Raw genomic sequence first — 22848 nt, forward strand, 5'->3', positions numbered from 1 at the left:
CTGCTTCCCTGAAAACCGTGTATGGTTCTTCCACACGCTACTGAGGCTCCTGACTGTTAAATTCATAAATTGTAAAATTACAAGATACAAGATACAAGAGTTTTATTTTTCACGGCATACAGGTATACAGTGAAATGCGGGGGGTCTCGCCCGCAACGATGTGCATAATACAAGTAATAATATAGGGCTGGGCGATATGGCAAAAAATCATATCGCGATAACGATATGATAATGTTATCATATTTCTCGATATCAATAATTATCGAAATTGTTACAGTATAAGTAACATTTTTTTTTTTTTTTTTTTAAACAACAGATGTATGTTTATTTTGCAGCAATTCTTTGTCGTTGCCGCCATCTTTAGTGTTACATCCCCTCACACTTCTCAGGCTGCAGCTGGTTTAAAAGCGAAAGTAAACCGGCTTCTCTGCTGGCTGTGGCTCCAGGGGAGTTGAACAGTTCTGGCTCTGCTAGTTTATTTTCGATCTTTTGGTGCTTTTTTGGTGGACAAACCACCGCACATGTGCACCGTGACTCGTGACTGGAGACTAGTTCTGCTAGCAGCACACATAGCCTACTGTGTACAGACGGTTTCAAACTGTATTTTAAATTAGAAAGCAAACAAAATAAATGGACAAGAGAAAAATAAATCTCAATTTGGTCAGTATTGTCATTTGGACAAGCAAAGCCATTACTTTAAGTTGCAGGCAAGAAAGACAAGTATGTCCACTGCCTCTGCCCTGTTGCAGGTAAAAAAAATAATAATAATCGAGTTTTTTTATTCGATATTGATTATTAAAATATATCGCGATATTTATCGTTATATCGCCCAGCCCTATAATAATATAATATAAGAGTCCAACCAATAGAGCGACATAGTGCAATAAACAAGTAAACAAAGTAGGCATATCGGTATCTGTACATGAGCTATTTACAGAGCATGCCACAGGTCCTGTGGCAGTGCAGTACACTGTTAGCTACGGATGAGGCATTGGGTCTTTATGTACACTGCTATACAATGCTATATTATACGATCTCAAGCTATACTATTCTTAAAGTGATCTTTCCTTCTGTAAAGTGTCCGTAGTGTGAGCGTGTGCAGCATGAGTGTGTGTGTGCTCATGTTAAAGTGGCTGCCAATATGTCTTAGTTTCTTCCTTGTTACTGATAGACTTCAATCATCCAATCCACCAAACGAGTCAATAGCAACTTGAATCTTTGAATAAGATTTGTCAAATTTTTCATGGGCGCAACCCACATACTCAGCTGTGCTGCTCATCCCACAAATGCATGTTCCTTACAAATGGGGCACCATTTAAAAGGTAAATAAACAGGCTTTCCAACGGTATAAAATGTATTGCCAAGAAGCATTGTTACAACAGAGAAATAATCTACCAAACACAAATGCCCAAACTTTATGTTTTATGTTTATTATGATAAACCTGACATGAACAAATAACCACGGCCCCATAACATACCAAGAGTTGGTTTAGCTCAGAGAGGGTGCTCTAAAACAGTTTAACAAATCAAATAATCCATCTGAAAATTATACTCCTGACATTGATATTCCACAAAACGATTTTTCTGACTGAATTAACATCACTGTACTGGTTCTTTTAATCTTATATATCTATTTTAAGGTAGCAAGTAATAATTTTCATCTGAGGTCTGATTCACAGAATATTCTGTCTCCTCCCCGTCTGCAATATCATAACCTTGATTTCTCCCAGTCTCTTCTTCTCCCTGGAGTCTGCTCTCACTCCTCAGCGCCCTCTTCAGCTTTGTCCAAAACAGCTCGTGGGCCTGGGCTGGGTCACTGCAGTCTGATCCAGGCCACTGTAGATAAGTCTTATTTAGCATGACCTTCCTCATGCGGTGGTAGGATGACAACTGCCTCTCGGATATGGGCTCCAGAAACACGAGCAGGAGGATATCCCGGTGCTCATCGAAGAGTCTGTAGCTGGCCAACTGAATCTCCAGAGAGCACCACTCGCTACGCAGGAAGTTCCTGCTCACCACACAGATGGTCTTGCGGCTGCCATATACAGCAGAGACAATGTTGCCCACTATATCGCGGCCCAGCTCGAAGTCCCGATGATGCAGGCAAAGTCTGAAAGAAGATCCATTACCCTCCAGGTTGGGGAGCAGCTGTTCCAGTACCCAGCTCTCATCAGCAATGTTATAGGAAACAAATGCATCATATTTGCACATTTCTTCCTCCTCCCTCAGTCTGCGCCACTGTTCGCCAAACCAGGAGCGAAACACGTAATAGCTGTACTTAATTTTCCAGTAGAGCTTGACATAAAGTAAAGGAAAGATGGTGAACAGAAAAATCATAATTGCTGTGGTGAAAAAGAGGTACTTTCCGAGGTCTATGTAGCAAACTTTGGTGTCAAAGTTGTGGAAGGACAATGTTTGATCGTCTCCACACGGCAGACTGTAGAGAAGTACTGACTGAACTCTTGTGTTATTCAGTGTCCAGTTCTGCAGCATACTGTTGTGGCAGGTGCAGGTTAGAGGAATATTGCGTATGTCAAGGTAGCGTAGTTCGGGAAGACCCTTTAGAACATCTACATCAATGGTCTGCATCACATTGTGGTTGAGCTGCAAGATACTTAAACGTGTAAGGTTTCCAAAAACCTCCTTTGAGAAGTTCTGAATACCCATATTTTCTACACTCAGCTTAGTCAAGTTTTTCAGATTTTTAAAAACTCCTGGCTGTAGTTGGACAACCCCAACGCAGGAGTTATCCAGTGAGAGGAATTGTAAGCCCTTGAGGTCATCAAACGCATCATTTGCTAGATGAGTGATGTGGTTTTCTGTAAGGTAGAGCGTTCTCAGCGAGTGGAGGCCACTGAAAAAAGCACGGGGCAAATGGCTGATTCCATGGGGCATTTGTCCACCTAATTTCAGATCATAGAGCTTGGTGAGATTAATAAATGGCGAATAGGGAGTGTCACGGAAGAAGTGAATCTGATTCCTCTCTAGGTCCAACACTGTCAGTTTATCTTGGAATAAACTAAACCAAGTGCTGTCAATCTGTTTTAAATAGTTGCCATCTAGATATAATTTAGATAGACTTGTCAGGCCATCAAGGCCAGCTCGGTCAAAGTGAGAAATTTTATTCCCCCCAAGGTCCAGGATACTCAATTGATTGAGTTTGAGGAATGTCCCATTGAAAATGACTGAAATGCGGTTGTTACGTAGATTAAGATTTTGCAGGCTGTACAAATCTTCAAAGCTGTTATTGAATAAATCCGTTAGGAGGTTATTGTCCAAACTAAGTGTTGCGAGATGCTTTAGCCCTTTGAGAGCTTTGCGGTGTAGAAAAGCAATTGAGTTTATATTGAGTTTCAGGGTCTTGATGTTAGGTACGTGATGAAAGGCAAACGCTTGTACAGAGAGGATGCGATTGTAACGATAGCTCAGCTCTGTGAGATGTAGGAAAGAATGGGTATCCCTTTTTTTACAGGGCCGAAGGAATGTGAGATGGTTATGCTCTGCATTGAAGCTTTGTATATATTTTTGTCCTTTGAGAAAGGGAAGACAACCCATAGTTTTCAGTTGGTTCCAGGAGAGATCTAAGGCATGCATGATTTGAGGACATTTGAGCAGTGTGTTGTTTTTTAAATTCTTGATCCCATTACTGCTCAGCATCATATTTTTAACCGTCTTCACCTTTCCCCGCAACAGTGTGCAAAGTTGGATGATCAGACTATCATTTATTAGGCCCGTTCCAGTGAAGTCTATGTGTCCAGCATTAACATTGCTTATATTAAAAAGCTCAGGTACCCTGACATTAGTTGAACGCAAACGTAGATAATTTATCCGTCTCAAGTCCACTCCTTGAAAAGCCACTGTAGAGAGTGCATTGTTGTAAGATAGATCTAGAACCTCGATCTGCCTGAGGAACAGCAGTTCACAAGCCAAAGTGTGGAGATTATTTCTACATAGATACAACGTGGTGAGAGATTCAGGTAATGAAATATTTGAATGCCTGAGAGATGTTAACATGTTAAAGCAAAGATCTAGTTTTGTCAAACTCTTTAGGTGTGACACAGATTCTGTAACGGCAGAGAAATTAGTAAGACGATTTTGACGCAATATCAACGTGTCTAATTTTAGGACTTTGGAGAAAATACTCTTGGGGAGGTGCTTTAGTGAGTTAATGGCCATTGAGAGAAAGGTGAGGTTATCCAGGTCCTGAAACAAAAAAGAGTTAAGTTCACTTATGTTGTTACAGGACAGGTTTAGGCTCTTAAGTTGATGTAGGTTTTGGAAAGCCAGTCTGTCAATGAAGGTCAAGTTGTTATGATCTATTCTAAGGTTTTCAAGCTTTGGAAGATGAAAAAAGCTTCCATTGTGTATGTATCGGACAGGATTGGTGGAGATGGTAAGATTGATGGCAGAGTGTGGCAGGTCGCCAACAATAGCAGACATGTCCTTTGCCTTTCGAAGTATGCAACTGAATTCCTTTAGGTATGAGCCAGAGTCTTCAATGCAGTTTTTAAAGCTGTAGCCATTAATGAAGTGGACAACATTAACTACAAATGCCATTGATGCCAACAACAAAATGATTAGGCTCGCCATTGTGTCTAGTTATTGTAGTAAAGAAATATAATTATTCCCCAGGTCTCTCCAAAAAAATTCCTTAAAGTTTTCTTTGACAATGCAAGGATGGTTTGCTGGCTTGGATGTGTCCGTGTACAAGGCCTCTTGAACATCGGTTGAGCTTAGTTGTGGTAGAGGAACCTATAAGGACAGCAGACATAATTGACATGTTAACATGATCCACCTGTTAAGTTTCAAGTTTGTTTATTATTTGTCACAATAAAATACAGAATACTTTACGATGAAATGCTTGTTTCTGTATGAGCCCCTGAGAGTGTGCTTCATACAGTAAAAAAAAGTAAGTAAAACAAAAAGTAATTAAGAAGTAGGTAAAAAGTAAGTAAAGGAATGTTCAATATACATATATACAATGAATGAATGAATGAAAACTTTATTTAACAGATTGCAGAATGGGTACAATACAGTACGGCTCAATACATACAATTGTTAAGGGGATGCAGACCAGAGAAAGACGTTTGTCTTGTTTACATCAGGGTCCCCCATTTTCAATTCAGTGACATTTATGACATACACAACATACATGACCATGACATTTATGGCATAGGGACATACCTGACATACAGGTATATAGTACTGTTACATTTGTGACATACCGTAATTCCTCTAATAGTAACCGGTATTCAATTAAAAACCGGGTCTCTATTAATGACCGGGTGCGCTGTTGAGCTAAGCAATTATAAGCCGGCCTCCTAATACAAGCCGGGTTTCATGTATATGCTGGCCTGGCTGTGCAGTAAATACCATATAATGGTATGGTGTTAATGTTTACCAAGAGAGTAAGCCTACCTCAGAATTGTATAAAACGAAGTTATTATTATTATTATTATTATTATTATTATTATTATTATTATTATTATTATTATTATTATTATTATTATTATTATTATTATTATTATTATTATTATTATTATTATTATTATTATTATTATTATTATACCAGTATTGTGATTGCACTATTTTACTTTATTTTACTTTTTTTGACCACATGTAATTGCACTGTTTACTACCGTATTTCATACAGTACTTGGTTTCAATAAATGAACCCAGTACATTTTACTGGGTTCAAACTGACACAAAATGTTGATTTATTCATTATGATCTGTTTGAAAATTAGAAATATAGGCCTCTCTCTTATACATGCCTCCTCCTAATACAAGCCTGGTATCAGTTACAGTTGAAACAAATACAAGCCGGGGTTACTATTAGAGGAATTACGGTATATGATACTCAAATATACAGTACTGTTACCCATAGATCTTGACAGAGTATATACATATGATGGGGAGGAGACTGTACATTAGGAGGGGGTGGTGGGTGGGTGGGAGAGAAATATACATACGGTGGGGAGAGAATATATACATACGGTGGAGAGGAGACTGTACATTAGGAGGGGGTGGGTGGGTGGGAGAGAAATATACATACGGTGGGGAGAGAATATATACCGGTACATACGGAGGGGAGGAGACTGTCTACTAGGAGGGGGTGGGGGGGTTTGGACATTTACGGTGGCCAGTTTAGAATTGCAGTGAATGTGGGTAGGGATTCACATTCCTTTACAGCTTTGGGTAGGGCGTTCCACATTGATGTGGCATAATTGCGAAACGTGTTTAGTCCCTTGTTTTAGCCGAATCTGGGTTTAACATGATTTGTTGAGCTTCCTCTGGTGTTGTGGTCATGGTATTCACTGACCTTTTGGTAGAGTTGTTCCGATACCGATACCAGTATCGGAAATGCCGCCGATACTGCCTAAAATGCTGGTATCGGTATCGGCGAGTACACGTAAATTCTAGCCTCCGATCCCATGATGTAATTTATCTCCTGCCGAGTCCTGCGGAGAGTGAGGATTATAAAATGAACATGTTTTAAAGTGTGATGCTGTGTCATTTTAACAGCAGATACACTTTCTTAAATTCCATTGTCCCCGACAGTGCGGTGTGACGGGGAGCTCGGACGGGATGTGTTTTGCTGGTGTTATGATAGCATTAGCTGGAAAGATAGCTAGTTGGAACAACATCCGCTTTAACGTTACATCAAATCAGATGATCGCATGTCCTTTCTCCAGGACCTAACACTGTCCGTGACCGTCTATCAACAATAATGCAATTGTATTTAAGTAGCTACTGACTAGCGTTAGCTGACTATTACTAACGTTATCAAATGTCAATGCGGGAAGACGAGCTAGGTCAGTTAGCTTAGCTTGATAACATTACCGTGTCTAAAGTTGGTGCTATTCATAATCCAGCAATAATGGCTGCAGACCTGCAAGCAAAGTACAGCAAGTGCCAAAGGATAAGAGTCTGAGGCGGAGTTTCAAAAGAGAATGTTGAATATTTATTTTGCATCAAAAATCACAACATGAACGTTCTATCTGCCACTAGCTTACAGACTGAATAGGGTATATCTGCAGAGCCACGGAGTAGCGAGTGCAACACCGTTTAATGTCCGTGTGGATCATTGGAGTAGGGTATATCTGCAGTGCTGCAGCCCATACTCATTGATTAATGATACTAATACAAATCTATACAATCACCTGTTGTTGAATAAATACCATTACTTTCCAGTTATTACTAAAAACAGTATAACAGTATATGTTAAAAAATAAAAATAAAAAGTATTTATATAATTTTTATTTTTTTTTGTATGCACTGGTATCGGATAAATATCGGTATCGGCCGATACCCAAAGCTTAGGTATCGGAATCGGATCGGAAAGGGAAAAATGGTATCGGAACATCTCTACCTTTTGGGAAGTATTTTGACATGTACATGGGTACCTGGGTATAGTGTATCTTGTAGACCAGGCCCATTGCAAGTTGCTGTACTCTGTCGTCTACTCTAAGCCATCCTAGGTAGTCAAAGTGGACAGGGGTGAGGTGGGTTCTAGGAGTAAGGTCAAGTAGTAGTCTGACCAGTTTGTTTTGTGATGTTTGTAATCTTGCCTTTGAGGTGCTTTGGTACCATGAGGTGCAAGCATAGTCGTAGTACCCTTGAATGAGTGCTCCTGCCAGAGTCTTCAGGGTATTCTTGTTTACCAGAGAGGAGATCCGGTACAAGAATCTAGTTCGTTGGTTGACTTTTTTTATTACCTTGGATGCCATTTTGTCACAGGAAAGATTAGCCTCTAGGATGGACCCTAGGTATGTAATTTCATCTTTCCTTGTGACAATATTGTCACCCACTGTAACTGAGAAGCCGTCGGTCTTGCTGAGTTTGTTATTTGATCCGAAGAGAATGGACTCTGTTTTACCCAGGTGTAATGATAAGTTTGTTATCAGCGAGCCAGGTGCAGATTCTGCCGAGTTCTGAGCTGAGGGTTTTTTCAACCTGTAACTTGTTCTTGTCAGAGACCAGCAGGGCTGAGTCGTCCGCGAACAAGAACAAGTTGGGGTGGGACGATACATCGATCCAGATCGATATATCGATCGATTATCAATAATCAAATAGGATCGATGCCACGTAAAAAGATCGATTCATATTGCGATACTCTTATTTTGAAAATCCGGCGACGGCGACGTCATCGCCCCGCGCCCAGTGTTGTGAAACTCCGTTTAACATCAACAGCACACAGAGCGTCACTAGAGCAAGACTATTGTGCCTATTCTGTGACCCAAAACATGTCCCTGCTGTTTTATTCCGCAACGGGTCCAATGCATCTAACCTGCTTTGCAATCCTCGCCACTCCATTATGCCCATGTCGCGTTAAAGATCGAAGATAACGTTACGTTAGCGCCGTAAGCTAACAAGCTAACCCAGAGCCGAGCAAGACTATTGTGCCTATTCTGTGACCCAAAACATGTCCCTGCTGTTTTATTCCGCAACGGGTCCAATGCATCTAACCTGCTTTGCAATCCTCGCCACTCCATTATGCCCACGTCGCGTTAAAGATCGAAGATAACGTTACATTAGCGTAAGCTAACCCAGAGCCATAGGCAGAGAGAAGTGGGGACTGGGAAGGAGGGTGCATTCTCGGGATAGCCCCACTAACAGGATCTGGCCGGCTTTTCCAGCCAAAATACAGCTCTGTGACAGTGAATAGGATATTAATATCGAGAAAAAAAAGAAAGACAAACCAAAAACAGTGAACAGGAGGTCTATTTGTATTAAAAACAATAGATTGTTTTTCATTTAAATGTCTGAAAGAGCTCAAAAATAAAAATGTCAAATGATATTTCCATTGCCTTTTTTTTGTTGATTTAAATGTTACTGATTGTGTTAAATGGGCATATAATATCGTCTCATATCGATCGCAGGCACCTGAATCGAATCGTATCGTATCGTATCGTGGCAGACTGTGTGATATCGGATAATATCGTATCATTGTCCAAAGAATCGATATCGTATCGTATCGTGATGAAACTGGTGATTCCCACCCCTAGTCACAAGCTGACGACATGTCATTTGCATAAATTAGGAACAGTAGCGGTCCTAGTATGCTTCCTTGTGGAACACCACAGCTCACTGTGAGGGGGGGGGATAGAGTACCGTTTACCTCCACCATCTGTTCTCTCCCCTCAAGGTAGGATTGCATCCAGCTCACTGATAAACTATCAAAACCAATAGCTTTTAGCTTGTCAATCAGAATGGAGTGATTGACAGTGTCGAAGGCCTTTTGTAGGTCGAGCATGACCATGCCGCAGTATTTGCCCGCGTCCACCTCTTGTTTGATGTCGTCGTTAAAATAGAAAAGGCATGTGTCAGTGGAGTGGGATGTTCTGAAGCCAGATTGGAATTTGTAGATTAGATTTTTTTCCGCTAGGTACTTTTCGACCTGTTCGTAGACTATTTTTTCCATGACTTTCGAGATGGAGGTAAGAATAGAAACAGGGCGGTAGTTGCCTGGGTCTTTACTTGTTTTTGGAAGAAGTGACATACTTTCAAGCCTTATTTCGTGAGACAGGAGAAGACTTCTTCCAAACGTTCTAGATGTTGGTGAACTGTAGATGAGAACAACAATGTCATCAAGGTATAAACATAATATGTAAATAATAGAGATATTGGAAACATATGCTCCATTAAGCGTTGAAAGGTCCCGGGCATGTTACATAAACCAAAGGGCATTCGGTTTAACTTGAAAAGGCCAAATGGGCTACAAAATGCAGTTTTAGCCCGATCTGCTTCAGCCATTGCCACTTGGTTGTACCACTGGCATTCAGCTGCCAGTAGTCTACACATATGCGGAGGCCTCCTCCTTTGTGTAGGGGCTGCAACTTGCCCTAAGCACTTGGCTGTCCAGTAACTGCTTAATGTGTGCTCTGACTGCCTCGTATTGTGAAGGGGTTTTGATGCACCAGCACTTCCGTCTGTCTAGAGTGGGATCAGGTCGATACATTCAATATCACCCTGGTAAGTGCTGGTATTTGGTTAATAGGTGCTTAACATCAGCAGTTTCATCAGAGGTAAGACCAGGAAAGTTAAAGGAACACGCCAACATTTTGGGAAATTAGCTTACCGTCTTCTCCAGACAGAGACAATTAGATAGATACCAGTTTCCTCTCTGTGCGTTCAGTAGAAAGCTATCTGGCTGCATGTCAGCCTAGCTTAGCACAATGAATGGCAGCGGACATGGCCGGTTAGCCTTCGAGAGAAGTGTTAGTTGGACAATGCCTAGGCTAACCGGTCATTTCCGCTTCCATTAATTGTGCTAAGCTAGGCTAACGTGCAGCCAGATAGCTTTCTACTGAACGCACAGAGAGGAAACTGGTATATATCTTCTTGCCTCTCTCTGGAGAAGACTGTAAGCTAATTTCCCAAAAGGTTGGCGTGTTCCTTTAACATCAGCCGTTTCATCAGAGGTTAGACCAGGAAAGTTAATACACCCAGAAACTTGTTTTCATAATTTCCACTTGAACATCAGTTTTTACTTTACATACATGTCGTTTTGTTCAAGTGTAACGATGGCTTGTTTTTGATGAATTTTAATTTATACATTTCCTTTTTGACCACCTCTAGTAGCTTCTGCAAGTCCTTCCCTGAATAAAAAATATTTGTCATCTGCAAATACAACACATTTCAATACATCAGATACTTTGCAGATGTCATTTATGTATAAAATTAACAATTTGGGGAACACGACTGACCCCCTGACATTTTAAGGAAGCTCCTCGGACAATAGGCAACAGACTTCTGTTGTGATGTCTTTCATATCCTCATTCAACCAGTTGCACTTCTATTTAGAATAGCTCACTTCACTATCCATCACATCCCACCCCATACCGTATAGCTCTGAACTCTCCATTGCCTATACTTTAGGCTCTGTTACCCATACTGTACGAACTATACTGTGTTGCCTATACTCAATTTATACTTGCCTACTGCCTTCACCGTCTACAACTGCCTTACACTGTAATCATAACTACCTACCTCAAACTATAGTCTACCCATATAACTGTATGATACTACCATACAGTATATACCTGCATATAATCATTTTTACATACCTTTAGATACTATATCTGTACATATTCCTTACCTACTCTTACTAGTTATATTGCTGGTCAGTATGACTTACTACCATAGGGTATTTATACCTGTACCACTGTCTGTACATAATAATACTATAACACTGTACATACATCTGATCTGATTAGTATTATTACTCAGTAGTACTCATTTATGTATATTCCAGTTGAATCACCTGTACATTGTATATTACTATTGCAATAAATTCTAATCTAATTAATCGAATGACACAAAATTCCCTGACAACAACACTGGCAAGGGCCAGGCAGCCAATCTGTTGAGTGTTGCCTAATAATTTAGGCAGGTAAATCCTCTTTGTCAAGAGTAGAATGTGTAGTAATCTACAGAAGCGTACTGAGATAAGTGTAAGACGACGTTTCTAGTCACGGTAGCAGAAATCTTCATATAGAAATCTTTGCTTCAAATGCGGCACTTGCTATTCTTTTGAAGAGGACAAACTCACATTTTAAAGCTCAAACTATTTGCTATTTTAGTAGTTCTATTTGCAACAATAAGCCCCATAGAATAAGAATGGAGATGCCACTGTATCGAGTAATGCAATCGTAATCCATTCTCTCATAGTCTTTTACAGTATACTTGATAATTATATTACAGTATTTGATAACATGCTTCTGACAAATTTAATTAATCAATTCAGGAAAAAAAGAGCAAACATTAGAATTAAAATGTGTCTACTGTTTGTGTTGCTATTGCAGCCTTACCTTTAAATGATCTGTCTACTGTTCACTTCATTCTGATCAGTTAGAAATCCTCTTCTTGCTCCATGGTTAACTTCAATAGAGAATACAGAAAGGGGAAGATAAGGAAAGTCCTTCCTGTAGGCGAAGATCATGAGACCACAGCGTGATCTTTACCTAAAGAGATTTTATTGAAATAACTTTTCATTGTAATTTACACAATGGAAAACAATAATTACTTTACATGTGATAAATATCATGGATACATTATTATATTAAGGTATATTGAATCATGCAAGAAAATAAAATGATGTGTTTAATTTAGAGCTGGGCATAGATTATTTTTTTTAATCTAGATTAATCTACCTGCAATCCTGGAATTAATCTAGATTAATCTAGATTAAAATGGCTAAAAAAAAAAAAAAAAAAATCTGCCGAAGGTGTTCAAAATAGGTGTGTTCTACCCAAATAATGACCAGAGGAGGAGATTTATCCTCTCCTCTTCATCTGAGGAGTCACTAGCTGTTCTATCTCCTTGTTCAACAGCATGAACATGTCTCTTCTTTTTGTAATTTCCAGTGTTTCTTTTAAAACCAGATTTATCGTAATTTTCTGTGCCCTTCCTTTGATGCCATTAACATTGTTACACTGATATTGACATCATATGTATATACTCTGTCAGGATCTAGGGGTAACAGTACTGTATATTTGAATACCGCTTATGTCACAAATGTATCAGTACTAAATACCTATATGTCCCTATGCCATAAATGTCATGTATGTTGTGTATGTCATAAATGTCTATATGAATTGAAAATGGGGGACCCTGATGGAAACAAGACAAACGTCTTTCTCAGGTCTGCATCCCCTTAACAATTGTATGTATTGAGCCGTACTGTATTGTACCCATTCTGCAATCTGTTAAATAAAGTTTTCATTCATTCATTCATTCATTCACAGCTCTCTCCAGTGTCAAATCACTCTCTGTCAGTAGTTTCTTCTGTGAACCTTCATTTCTTAATCCACAGACAAACCTGTCTCTCAATGTGTCTTTTAGTGAATCTCTAAATTCACAATGCTGCTGACTGGTTGCTCACACACAGACTGCTGCAGAAGCAGGTTTCTCAACAAATTCAGTGCAAGCTCAGTGTAACAGTTCCATGAATGAATGAATGAATGAATGAAAACGTTATTTAACAGATTGCAGAATGGGTACAATACAGTACGGCTCAATACATACAATTGTTAAGGGGATGCAGACCAGAGAAAGACGTTTGTCTTGTTTACATCAGGGTCCCCCATTTTCATTTATTTGCTCCACATTGTCATTAGCCCCTTTCATGACTGTGATGCACTGAGTGAATCCACAGTCACTTGCTCCTCAATAGGAAACCAACCTAGATTTACCATGAAGGACTGGTTCTGGCCGAACCGTTCGTTATACAAGAATCACAGAGAAATTACAAAGGTACTCACAGTTGCACAAGGATTTCGGACAGAGATAAGGGATGGTGCGCATGCGCTGTGATCACCCAACGGCGGAAATAATGCCGTTTTGAGCAGTTTATAAAAATTATTTAAAATGTTTATTAGCAACGCAGAGCTTTCAAACCATCCCGTATCTCTGTCTGAAACCCTTGTGCAACTGTGAGCACCTTTGAAACGTCTCTGTGATTCTTGTATAACGAACGGTTCAGCCAGAACCAGTCCTTCATGGTAAATCTAGGTTAGTTTCCTATTGAGGAGCAAGTGACTGTGGATTCACTCCGTGCATCACAGTCACGAAAGGGGCTACATTGTCATCAAACGGTCCAATATTTCCAATAACCCAAGCCATTTCTGTTGTAAACACTCACGATAGTCCAGTCGATCCTTCCTTTAGTGTGTAAAGTGGATTTCCTCCTCTTGTAGATGTTTTCAAGTGCCGCTCGAGTAACGTGAGCTAACATGCTAACATCAGGGTCTCCCATTTTCATTTCATATTGCTCCAGATTGTCATCAAACGGTCCAATATTTCCAATAACCCAAGCCATTTCTGTTGTAAACACTCACGATAGTCCAGTCGATCCTTCCTTTAGTGTGTAAAGTGGATTTCCTCCTCTTGTAGATGTTTTCAAGTGCTGCCCGAGTAACGTCAGCTAACATGCTAACTCGCTAAGCTAACGTTAATAATGGAAACAAAGCTCTCAACGGACTTCTTCTTTCTTGCATTGCGCAAATTCAGACGTCCTCATCGCCGAATTGTGTTATATCCTGAGGACTTCTTAACCTCACCTGTATAACAATGATTACCGGACCACTACTTTAGTTTAACACATTATTCGGACTACAGCTCCGGTAGTGCAATCACTTCCTGGTACCACAGCTGGGAACTACGGCAAGTATTTAAGGACAATACAGACCCAACGTTGAGAAAAAGATTAACGGCGTCAATTATATTATCGCGCGATACTAGTCTCGCGATAACGCAGCACGTTAACGCCGTTAACGGCCCAGCTCTAGTTTAATTACAGTGTATGATAAATAATATGCGCTTCATTCCACTGAAAGGTTTCAGGCAAAATCACAAACTATTACTGTTTTCTGTTATTCATCTAATTATGAATTAGCATTTCCTCATCTACAGTATATCCACACTGCTTTGCTACTCGAATACACATTTTTCACAGGTATATCTACAGCACATAACAATATATCAATATTAGTCTTATTATTAGGACGTTGCTTTGTGCGCTACAGTAAATAGTAACGTTCCCTTCCACTAATCAGCCCCTCGTCTTTTGCTCTCTGGCCATCTGACACAGTCCACAGTGTGGCAGGCAGGCCATCACTACCCAGTCGTCACAAATGGAGCCCTGACAAGAAGCAGAGAGAGAGACATGGTTACTGGTGGTGGTGGTGAACCAATATAAACAACTGTTGTTGTTGTTGTTTTTTTACCAAGTTTTGGTAACACTTTATAATAACACCTTATTATTATATCTATACCTTATAAGACCTTTAAAAGGTATAGATAATGAACTAATCATGAACAGACATAACCAGACATTTGTTAATGATGAATATAGGCTTCACTTTAGATTATGGCACACAATAGCATCTGCAAATGATTTATAGATGTTTTATGAATGTCTTAACAAATCATTTGTTGAACATGAACAAATAAATGGAGGTACAGTGTTAGTATTGTAGTTTTTTCATATCCATTTTTCAAAGCATCTACAAATGTGTTACTACACATTAAACAACATTATTTAATGATGAACAAATCAAGTACAAACAATGTTGATAATGAGTTGTAAATAATGCAGAACTAATTTGTAAATGTTATACAAATATAGTTATAAATGATTTAATAATAATTTACGAATGTATATAAATGGTTTGTTCATTATCTAAAAATCTACAAACCTTATAAAGGTCTTATAACTGAGTGTTATTATAAAGTGTTACCCAAGTTTTTAATTTATTTGCACAAAGAGGGAAACGGATACATTGGGGATAATTATAATAATAAAATAAAATTAAGGAGACAGTATAGGCAGCAGGAATATCCAAGAATAGAATAGAATAGAAATACTTTAATCACCCCGAGGGAAATTTGGCACTACAAATCGCTCACAGTAAACATTTAGGTAGACAAAACAAATCATGAATAAGAATAACAAAAAATTGCCTAAGAATAAGGAATAAAATAAGCCTAAGAATAACAGGATAATAATAAACTACGGTCCGGGATTCACATTTCACATTCACATTTCCTCTGTTGTGTATGTACAATCTAATATAAAATATATAGTAAAAAACAGATCTACATTAAGTGTAATATTGACAATGTTGTTTTAAATGTAAAAATCCAGGAAGATGGTACTGTCACTCTGTCACTCTGTGCTCAGTGATGCAGTGAGGCACAGAGATGCATTGTAAAGTCTGATGGATGTCGGAATGAAGGACTTCCTGTGCCGTTCAGTGCTACATTTTGGGAGTGTTAGTCTAGCACTGAACATGCTCCTCCTGTCAGCCAAGTCTGTGTATAGTGGGTGGGAAGGGTTTTCCCCAGGCCCGGACTGGCCATCGGGACGTTCGGGACGAATCCCGATGGGCCGGAAGTAAAGTGGGTTGGTCCAAAAAATATATATATATATATATATTTTGTAATATTTTTTTTTTATGGGGGGGTTCGACTGGCCCATTTAGTCCACTCCGATCGGCCCACTTTGGTAGGGTAGGGCTGAAAAAGTTAGATGTAAAAATGAAAATTGCCACAGAAAGATGCTTAAAAATAGCCTACTAGCTCTTGCAGTGATTTCAGTCATCTCCCAGGCTACATGGTCTGTACGGCGGGCCAGTGTGAGTCGGTGTGTGGGCCACTAATGTGGGCCGGTGTGTGAGTCGGTGTGTGGGCCACTAATGTGGGCCGGTGTATGGGCTGGTGTGTGGGCCAGTGTGTGGGCCACTAATGTGGGCCGGTATGTGGGCCGGTGTGTGGCCCAGTGTGTGAGTCGGTGTGTGGGCCACTAATGTGGGCCGGTATGTGGGCCGGTGTGTTGCCCAGTGTGTGAGTCGGTGTGTGGGCCACTAATGTGGGCCGGCAGTGGCGCCGGCAGGATTAAATTCCATAGTACGCATGCTTGCTCGCACAGAAACAGTCCGTCCAGATGATGTAGCCTACACAGCGCTCTACTACAGATACACTACCCAGAGTGCAACGACACACATAGGTGACAATAGTGTGTGTGCGTGTGTGCGCACGGGCCGGAGTGACAACGTCTCAGGCTGAATTTGTGTCCCCTAGCCTATCCGTGACAGAACGAGAGAAACACAATGCCATTTGGAGCATACCGTAGCGTAGCCTAATTCTCCTAATTCTCTGACACCGTAGCCTGTATTCTCTGACAATATAAGCCTTCAGAAACGTTTTTTGTTGTCCTTTTAATGAAGGAATACTCTCCAAATCAGATAACACGGACGATTGCTTCCACTGTGCGAGCTGCCTGCCATTGCTGTTTGAATGAAGATTTGCTTCTGTGTCGTCTAAGGCTGACCCCTATTAGTCGAATAGTCGACTAATCGATCGAAAGGAGCCGTAGTCGACTGCCAACCTCTTAGTCGAATGCAAAAAAATATATATTATTAGAATTTCTTATTTTATTTATTAAATTTTTTTTATCATTCTTTCCAAAAGAAAAGAGGCCTAGAAGCGTGGCTAACGCTAATGGCATACATACCAGAGGCTAACTGCCTAAGAAAACAGGCACAGAGGCACTGAAAGAGGATTTCACCCATCTAATGAACACACTAGACTAGACAAATATCAAGATGTATCCATCAGTGGACCAATTGCATGCTTTTGCAGAGGACAAGAAGCCTTTCGTCGACTCCTTCAGACATTAAGCACACAGCCCAAATGGAATGATAAAAATATATATATATTATACTTTTTTTTCAACATTTTTTTTTCACAGTCAACTAATAGTCGACTATCGGCTGATTTCGGCCAATCAAAGTCGACTATCCAAATCCTTAGTCGGGAACAGCCCTTGTCGTCAAATATTGTGCTTAGTGAACAATGTGAGGCTGCCTGGAGATATAGCTCTAAGGTGGAAGAGCTGATCAGCAGAGGGATTGAGGGAAGCAGTAATCTTAACAACTGAGAATTTCAAACAGATTTCTTTCAGATTTTTGATACACTGTTTCTCCATCAAGAAAGCTTTTTCATAATTTGGATGGCATTTTACTAACTTCAGTGTCAACCAAGAATGAAGCTCCCCCCTCTGATGGAACAGTCCACATTCATTCGAGCGTCATCTCGCGTCGTCCAGACTCCATGGGCACTCTGCGCATGTCCATGCGGAATAGGTGCTTTAAAATGGGCTTTTTCTCTGCCGATTTAGTTCTGATCGATTAGTTATGGGTCACGCCGTGTTCAGGAGAGCGAGGCGCATAAACGTCTATTCGATCATGTCTCTAGCACCCCCACAGCCGTATCGGCAACCACTTACATCACGGCTCTCGTCCACATTCATTCATTTGACCCCCCCCGCAATCTCCTCCCTGATTTCAGAATCCCGGAAGTGTTACGGTGGTCTATATGCGAGCGTTTTCCCGATTATAGTTTTCCTTATTATAGTCTGACCAATAGCAATAGATTTTAGAACACCTAGATTTTGCGATAGCAATAGTAATATAACGTTAATCCAACAAAACGAATGCCTTGCTTTGTTAATCATAACGTTGATGCAGTAGCATATGTCGTTGTGTTGGCTGTAACGGACATGATAACAACATAACACTGTGTACACATTCAAATTGCGATAATCGATTCTAACATTTTCAAATCGATGCAGTTGAATTTTCCCCTTAGGATCGATGCATTGTTACAGTACACCCCTACACCAAAGTAACTGGCCCACTGTGTATGTGTGTACAGCTAACTTGGCTAGCGTTATCAACAGCAGAGGTGGGCAATAGGGTCCAGCTAGCGCTGCAGCGGTGTGACGTAATTGGCAGAATCGACTGTCAATCAATGGTCTACCTGACACGCAAACTCATAAACAATGTTTCTGTACTGGAGGTGTACAGTATTTCAATAGGCAACCCTGAAAGGATTCTTTTTCTAGAAGAGCAACACAGCCAAAACATAGGCATTGTATGCATAAAAGGAGCAAAAGCTAAAGTTAAGTGACTGTTACTTTTGTAGCAGTAGTAGGGCTGTCCCCGACTAAGGATTTGGATGGTCGACTATGATTGGCCAAAATGTGCCGTTAGTAGACTATTGGTCGAGGCAGTTAGCCTCTGGTATGCGTGCCATTAGCGTTAGCCATGCTTCTAGGCCTCTTTTCTTTTGGAAAGAATGATTAAAAATATATATATATATTATCTTTTTTTATTTTTATTTTTTAAATATATTCGACTAAGAGGTTGGCCAGTCAACTACGGCTCCTTTCGACCGATTAATCGACTTATAGGAGTCAGCCCTAAGCAGTAGTTTGATTTGATCGTTTATTTGATAGGGACAGCACATGTTAATGAACATCAAGTACAAAATACAAAATGTAAACATGCAGGGTTGTAGCAAGAGCTAATTTACACCAGGAGACAGCAAAACTCTTTCAATAAATAAATAAATAGCCTGCTTAGGGTAAAAGCATGGTGACAATCAATGATAAAAACAACAATAAAAACAAGAAACAAGTTACATAAACTAAATCAGATTAAAAATGATCACAGTTCTGGTTTGCCTTAAGATGCAGTTTAAGATGGGTCTTGAACATGGAGTATGTGGGGCACTCTCTAATCACAACTGGTAGGCTATTCCAGTAGTTACCACCTTTAACAGAGAACACAGTTTTAGCAAAGGTAGTATACCGAAAGGGCACCTTACATTCCCCTCTACTGATGGCCCTGGTGGTAATGCCAGTGTCTCCTTTTTGTTCAATGTCACTGCCTTTCTTATTAGGCCTAGTTGTTGGCTACAACTTTGCCACAGTAGGCATTAATCACGTAATAGTTCAAATGTCTGTGTCCCATTCCCGTTTGCACACGCAGATACACACACAGTGGGCCAGTGACTTTGGTGGTATGTGCTATTGCACAGATGTGTCCCGTTCCCGTCGTTTGCACATGCACGCACAGTACAAATATACATTTATAAAAAAAAAAAAAAAAAAAACTGTTACTTGAAATATTTTCACTGTGCTCCTAAATATTCTTGGGTGCTCCTAAATTTGTTCATTTAGGAGCACATGTGCTCCTTGGGAAAAAGGTTAGCGTAGAGCCCTGCAGTATATCTGTGCATAACCCTTACCTACTCTTACTAGTTACACTGCTGGCCGGTATGACTTACTAGTACTACCATAGTGTCTTTATACCTGTATCACTGTACACATATTATACTACAACTCTGTGCATACATCTGCACTATTACTCAGTAGTACTAATTTATATATTTTATATCCAGTTTAATTTAATTTAAGTACATTGTATATTACCATCGCACTTTACTGTTACATTTGCACTCTGGTTGGATGCAAAACTACTTTTGGTTGTACTGTACTTGTGCTGCATGATGACAATACATTTGAATCTAATCTATCTAATACTCTGCAGGCATTCGGCTGGTGTCCAAACGGCTCTCAGTGTCCTCTCTCCCACGACACCGACCTCATCATCCTGCAGGACGAGAGAGACATAGGCGGCAAGAAGAAGAAGAAGAGGAAGAAGAGGGAGAAGAAGAAGAGGGCCGGCTCCTCCGTCCTCGACGGCGCTCCTCCAAACAAAATCTCCCACATGGACCCGGAGGCCCAAGAACCAGCTGACCAGACCCAGAGTCGGGCAGAGCCCGCGGAGCCGTGCCCAGACATCACGCCTCCCTCTGGGGCACAGCGAGCAGACCATCCCCCTCTGGCGACAGGAGAAGACGGTGACGCTCCATGCCAGATGGAGTCCGAGGGAGTCCAGCTGCACAAGGAGGCCAGGGACGCAGAGGAGAAGAACGGAATGTGTGAAGACGACGGAATCGCCAACGGTTCTGATGCTGCCGTCATGACTGAAGACGCAGCTAAGCTTACGACAACCAACACAGGAGACCGTCTGGATGGAGGAGGAGGAGAGGGCGGGGGAGGGGGGTCAGAACATTCTCTTGACGACTCGGCTAAGATGGAGGCCAAGAAGAAAAAACAGGAAGCGGGTTCCCACCGGGCGGGGTTCGACGCTTTCATGACGGGGTACATCTTCGCTTACGTCTCCACGCTGGGCAAGCGAGAAGGAGGGGGAGAGGAGGAGAAGAAGGAGAAGAAGCGGGAGGAATCATGGCTACCTGACTGTGTCAACAAGGTGTATCTCAGTGGGAAGGCAGCTCCTCTGCACATCGTTAAAAGCACCTTCTCCAAGTCGTCCAAAGCCCATGTGCAGAAGATGGAGATAGTGTGGGGGAAGAGTGTTGCTACTAGCTAGTACTCTGTCACTAATAGCTAGTACTCTGTGCTGCTACTAGCTAGTACTCTGTCACTACTAGCTAGTACTCTGTCACTAATAGCTAGTACTCTGTGCTGCTACTAGCTAGTACTCTGTCACTACTAGCTAGTACTCTGTGTTGTTACTAGCTAGTACTCTGTCACTACTAGCTAGTACTCTGTCACTAATAGCTAGTACTCTGTCACTACTAGCTAGTACTCTCAAAATGCCGTTTTCCATGATCGATTATAGCGGGTCAAAGTTGGGGAAGGTGAGGTAACAAAATAATTATTTCTTTATTTTGCCGTTTTGATTTTTAATGTTGTACCATCTCAATGATTTTTTTTTTTTATGAGATGGTACAACATTAAAAATATATATCAGCTGTTTGTTTTGACGGTGAAGCGACCATGTCCTGGTAGCTCTACTCCTCATGTCAGACACCCCATGTCACTATTCCCATGTAGATAACATGCAGACTGTAATTTGACCTCTGACCCCTCTATACTAGTACAGATTTGTTTTCTAAGGAGAATATATTTGAAGTATATGTATTAAATATACTGTATACTTTTTACAGCCTTTTCTCGATGGGCCTGATTTATTACATCCTCATTTCGAGAGAATAAATTAGAAATCGAAAGACTTTTTATTATTATTATTCATTCTCTTTGCGAAACGAGAACATTATTTTGTTGAAACTGTTTAAAGAGTCACAAGCTGATTAATTTGAAGCAAAATGCTGTTTGTGCAAAGGCACATTTGTATGTTTCTACAGTGAGAATGTACAATAAACAGGTGCATGTGGATTATTCTTGTGTATTTTATTTTATGTATATTATAGATGATGGAATGACTGATGATGGAACTGACCAGGAGTTTCGGTCGCTTTCACACAGGGGCTGTTTGGTCCGGACTTTCGGACCAGAATTCGATAGTCCGGTTTTTCGGGTCTGTGTGAATGCGCGTCGAACTCTGTTCGCGGACCAAACAGTCGAACTCTGGTCCGCCTGAAAACGTCGGTCTCGGTTCGGCTTCATCGAACCAAACGCGAACCAAATATAGGAAGTGATTATTATTACCACTGCTCGCAGCACTCACTGCAAAACAAGCACACTGCATCTAATCTATCTATCTATCTATCTATCTATCTATCTATCTATCTATCTATCTATCTATCTATCTATCTATCTATCTATCTATCTATCTATCTATCTATCTATCTATCTATCTATCTATCTATATATCTATCTATATATCTGTGCATCTTGGGAAGAAGGAAGAAAAAACGCGGCTTATTATTATTACCGAGGCGCGCGGCTTATTATATTATTAATAAAACAGCTACTTGTGGGCACTCATAAAAACACAGTGGTCTACAAGTTGTTTAGTGAGAGGATGGTGGTAATGTGCTTCAATAGAACAATGGATCAATGCCATGTCAAAACTCGGCTCCGCTGATCTGGAGGGCTCCGCAGTCCACACACAGACACACACACACGCGCGCGCGCACACACGGGATCGCAGCCACACACACATTTCCACTGTCCAATAGACAAGCGCCCTTTTCGACCGCGTGACATTGTTCAGAAGGTCTCGGTCCGCCTGACAGATTTCTATGTGAAAGCAGGCGAACCAAATGAAGAATGCAACAATGTTGCAACTTCACCCCCAGAACCGCCCCGAGTCCACCAAAACTATATGTGAAAGCGACCTTAGCCTCTCAACAGTCCTGCACATTTTGCATAAACGCCTGTCAATTGCATACCCAAAGTAATTTGAAAGCTATTCTTGAACCATTTTTTTTCAGCCTTTTTTTGAGGGCACTCCATCCACCCCCCCCCCCCCCTCTCTTCGGGGGACAACTTTATTATTTATTATACGTTTTAATTATTTACAGTACAAAATTAAATAAAAAGTGTAGTAAAATAAGAAAAATATAAAAAATATATATTTCATTGCCCTCTCGAAGGGGGGGAACTCAGACTAGATATTGACAAACAAATTACAACTAAGGACAATGAAGGACAACAACGAATACACATGACAAGGGAAAGGGCGGGGGGCAGAGAGGGGAGTAAGTAAAGTAGAGGGGGATTGAGAGA

At 40.7% G+C, this 22848-nt stretch overlaps 2 protein-coding genes across 2 annotated transcripts in view; one reads left to right on the forward strand and one right to left on the reverse strand.

Moving 5' to 3' along the window:
* The window catches only part of toe1 (target of EGR1, exonuclease), a 75021-nt gene extending 53469 nt beyond the window's left edge, over positions 1-21552 (forward strand). Inside the window, exon 9 of the mRNA XM_084327637.1 lies at positions 19898-21552. Within this exon, the coding sequence (XP_084183763.1) occupies positions 19898-20743 (846 nt within the window). The 3' untranslated portion in view covers positions 20744-21552. The remainder of the gene's footprint in view (positions 1-19897) is intronic.
* Positions 1474-4440, reverse strand: tlr21 (toll-like receptor 21; the record flags this gene model as incomplete). Its single annotated transcript, XM_084327034.1, has 1 exon — positions 1474-4440. The coding sequence occupies one exon, from the start codon at positions 4438-4440 to the stop codon at positions 1636-1638; it is 2805 nt and encodes a 934-aa protein (XP_084183160.1). The 3' UTR covers positions 1474-1635.
* Positions 21553-22848: the final 1296 nt, after the last annotated feature.

Source organism: Notolepis coatsorum (assembly GCF_963971535.1).
Source record: "Notolepis coatsorum genome assembly, chromosome: 13".
Taxonomy (NCBI): Eukaryota; Metazoa; Chordata; class Actinopteri; order Aulopiformes; family Paralepididae; genus Notolepis; species Notolepis coatsorum.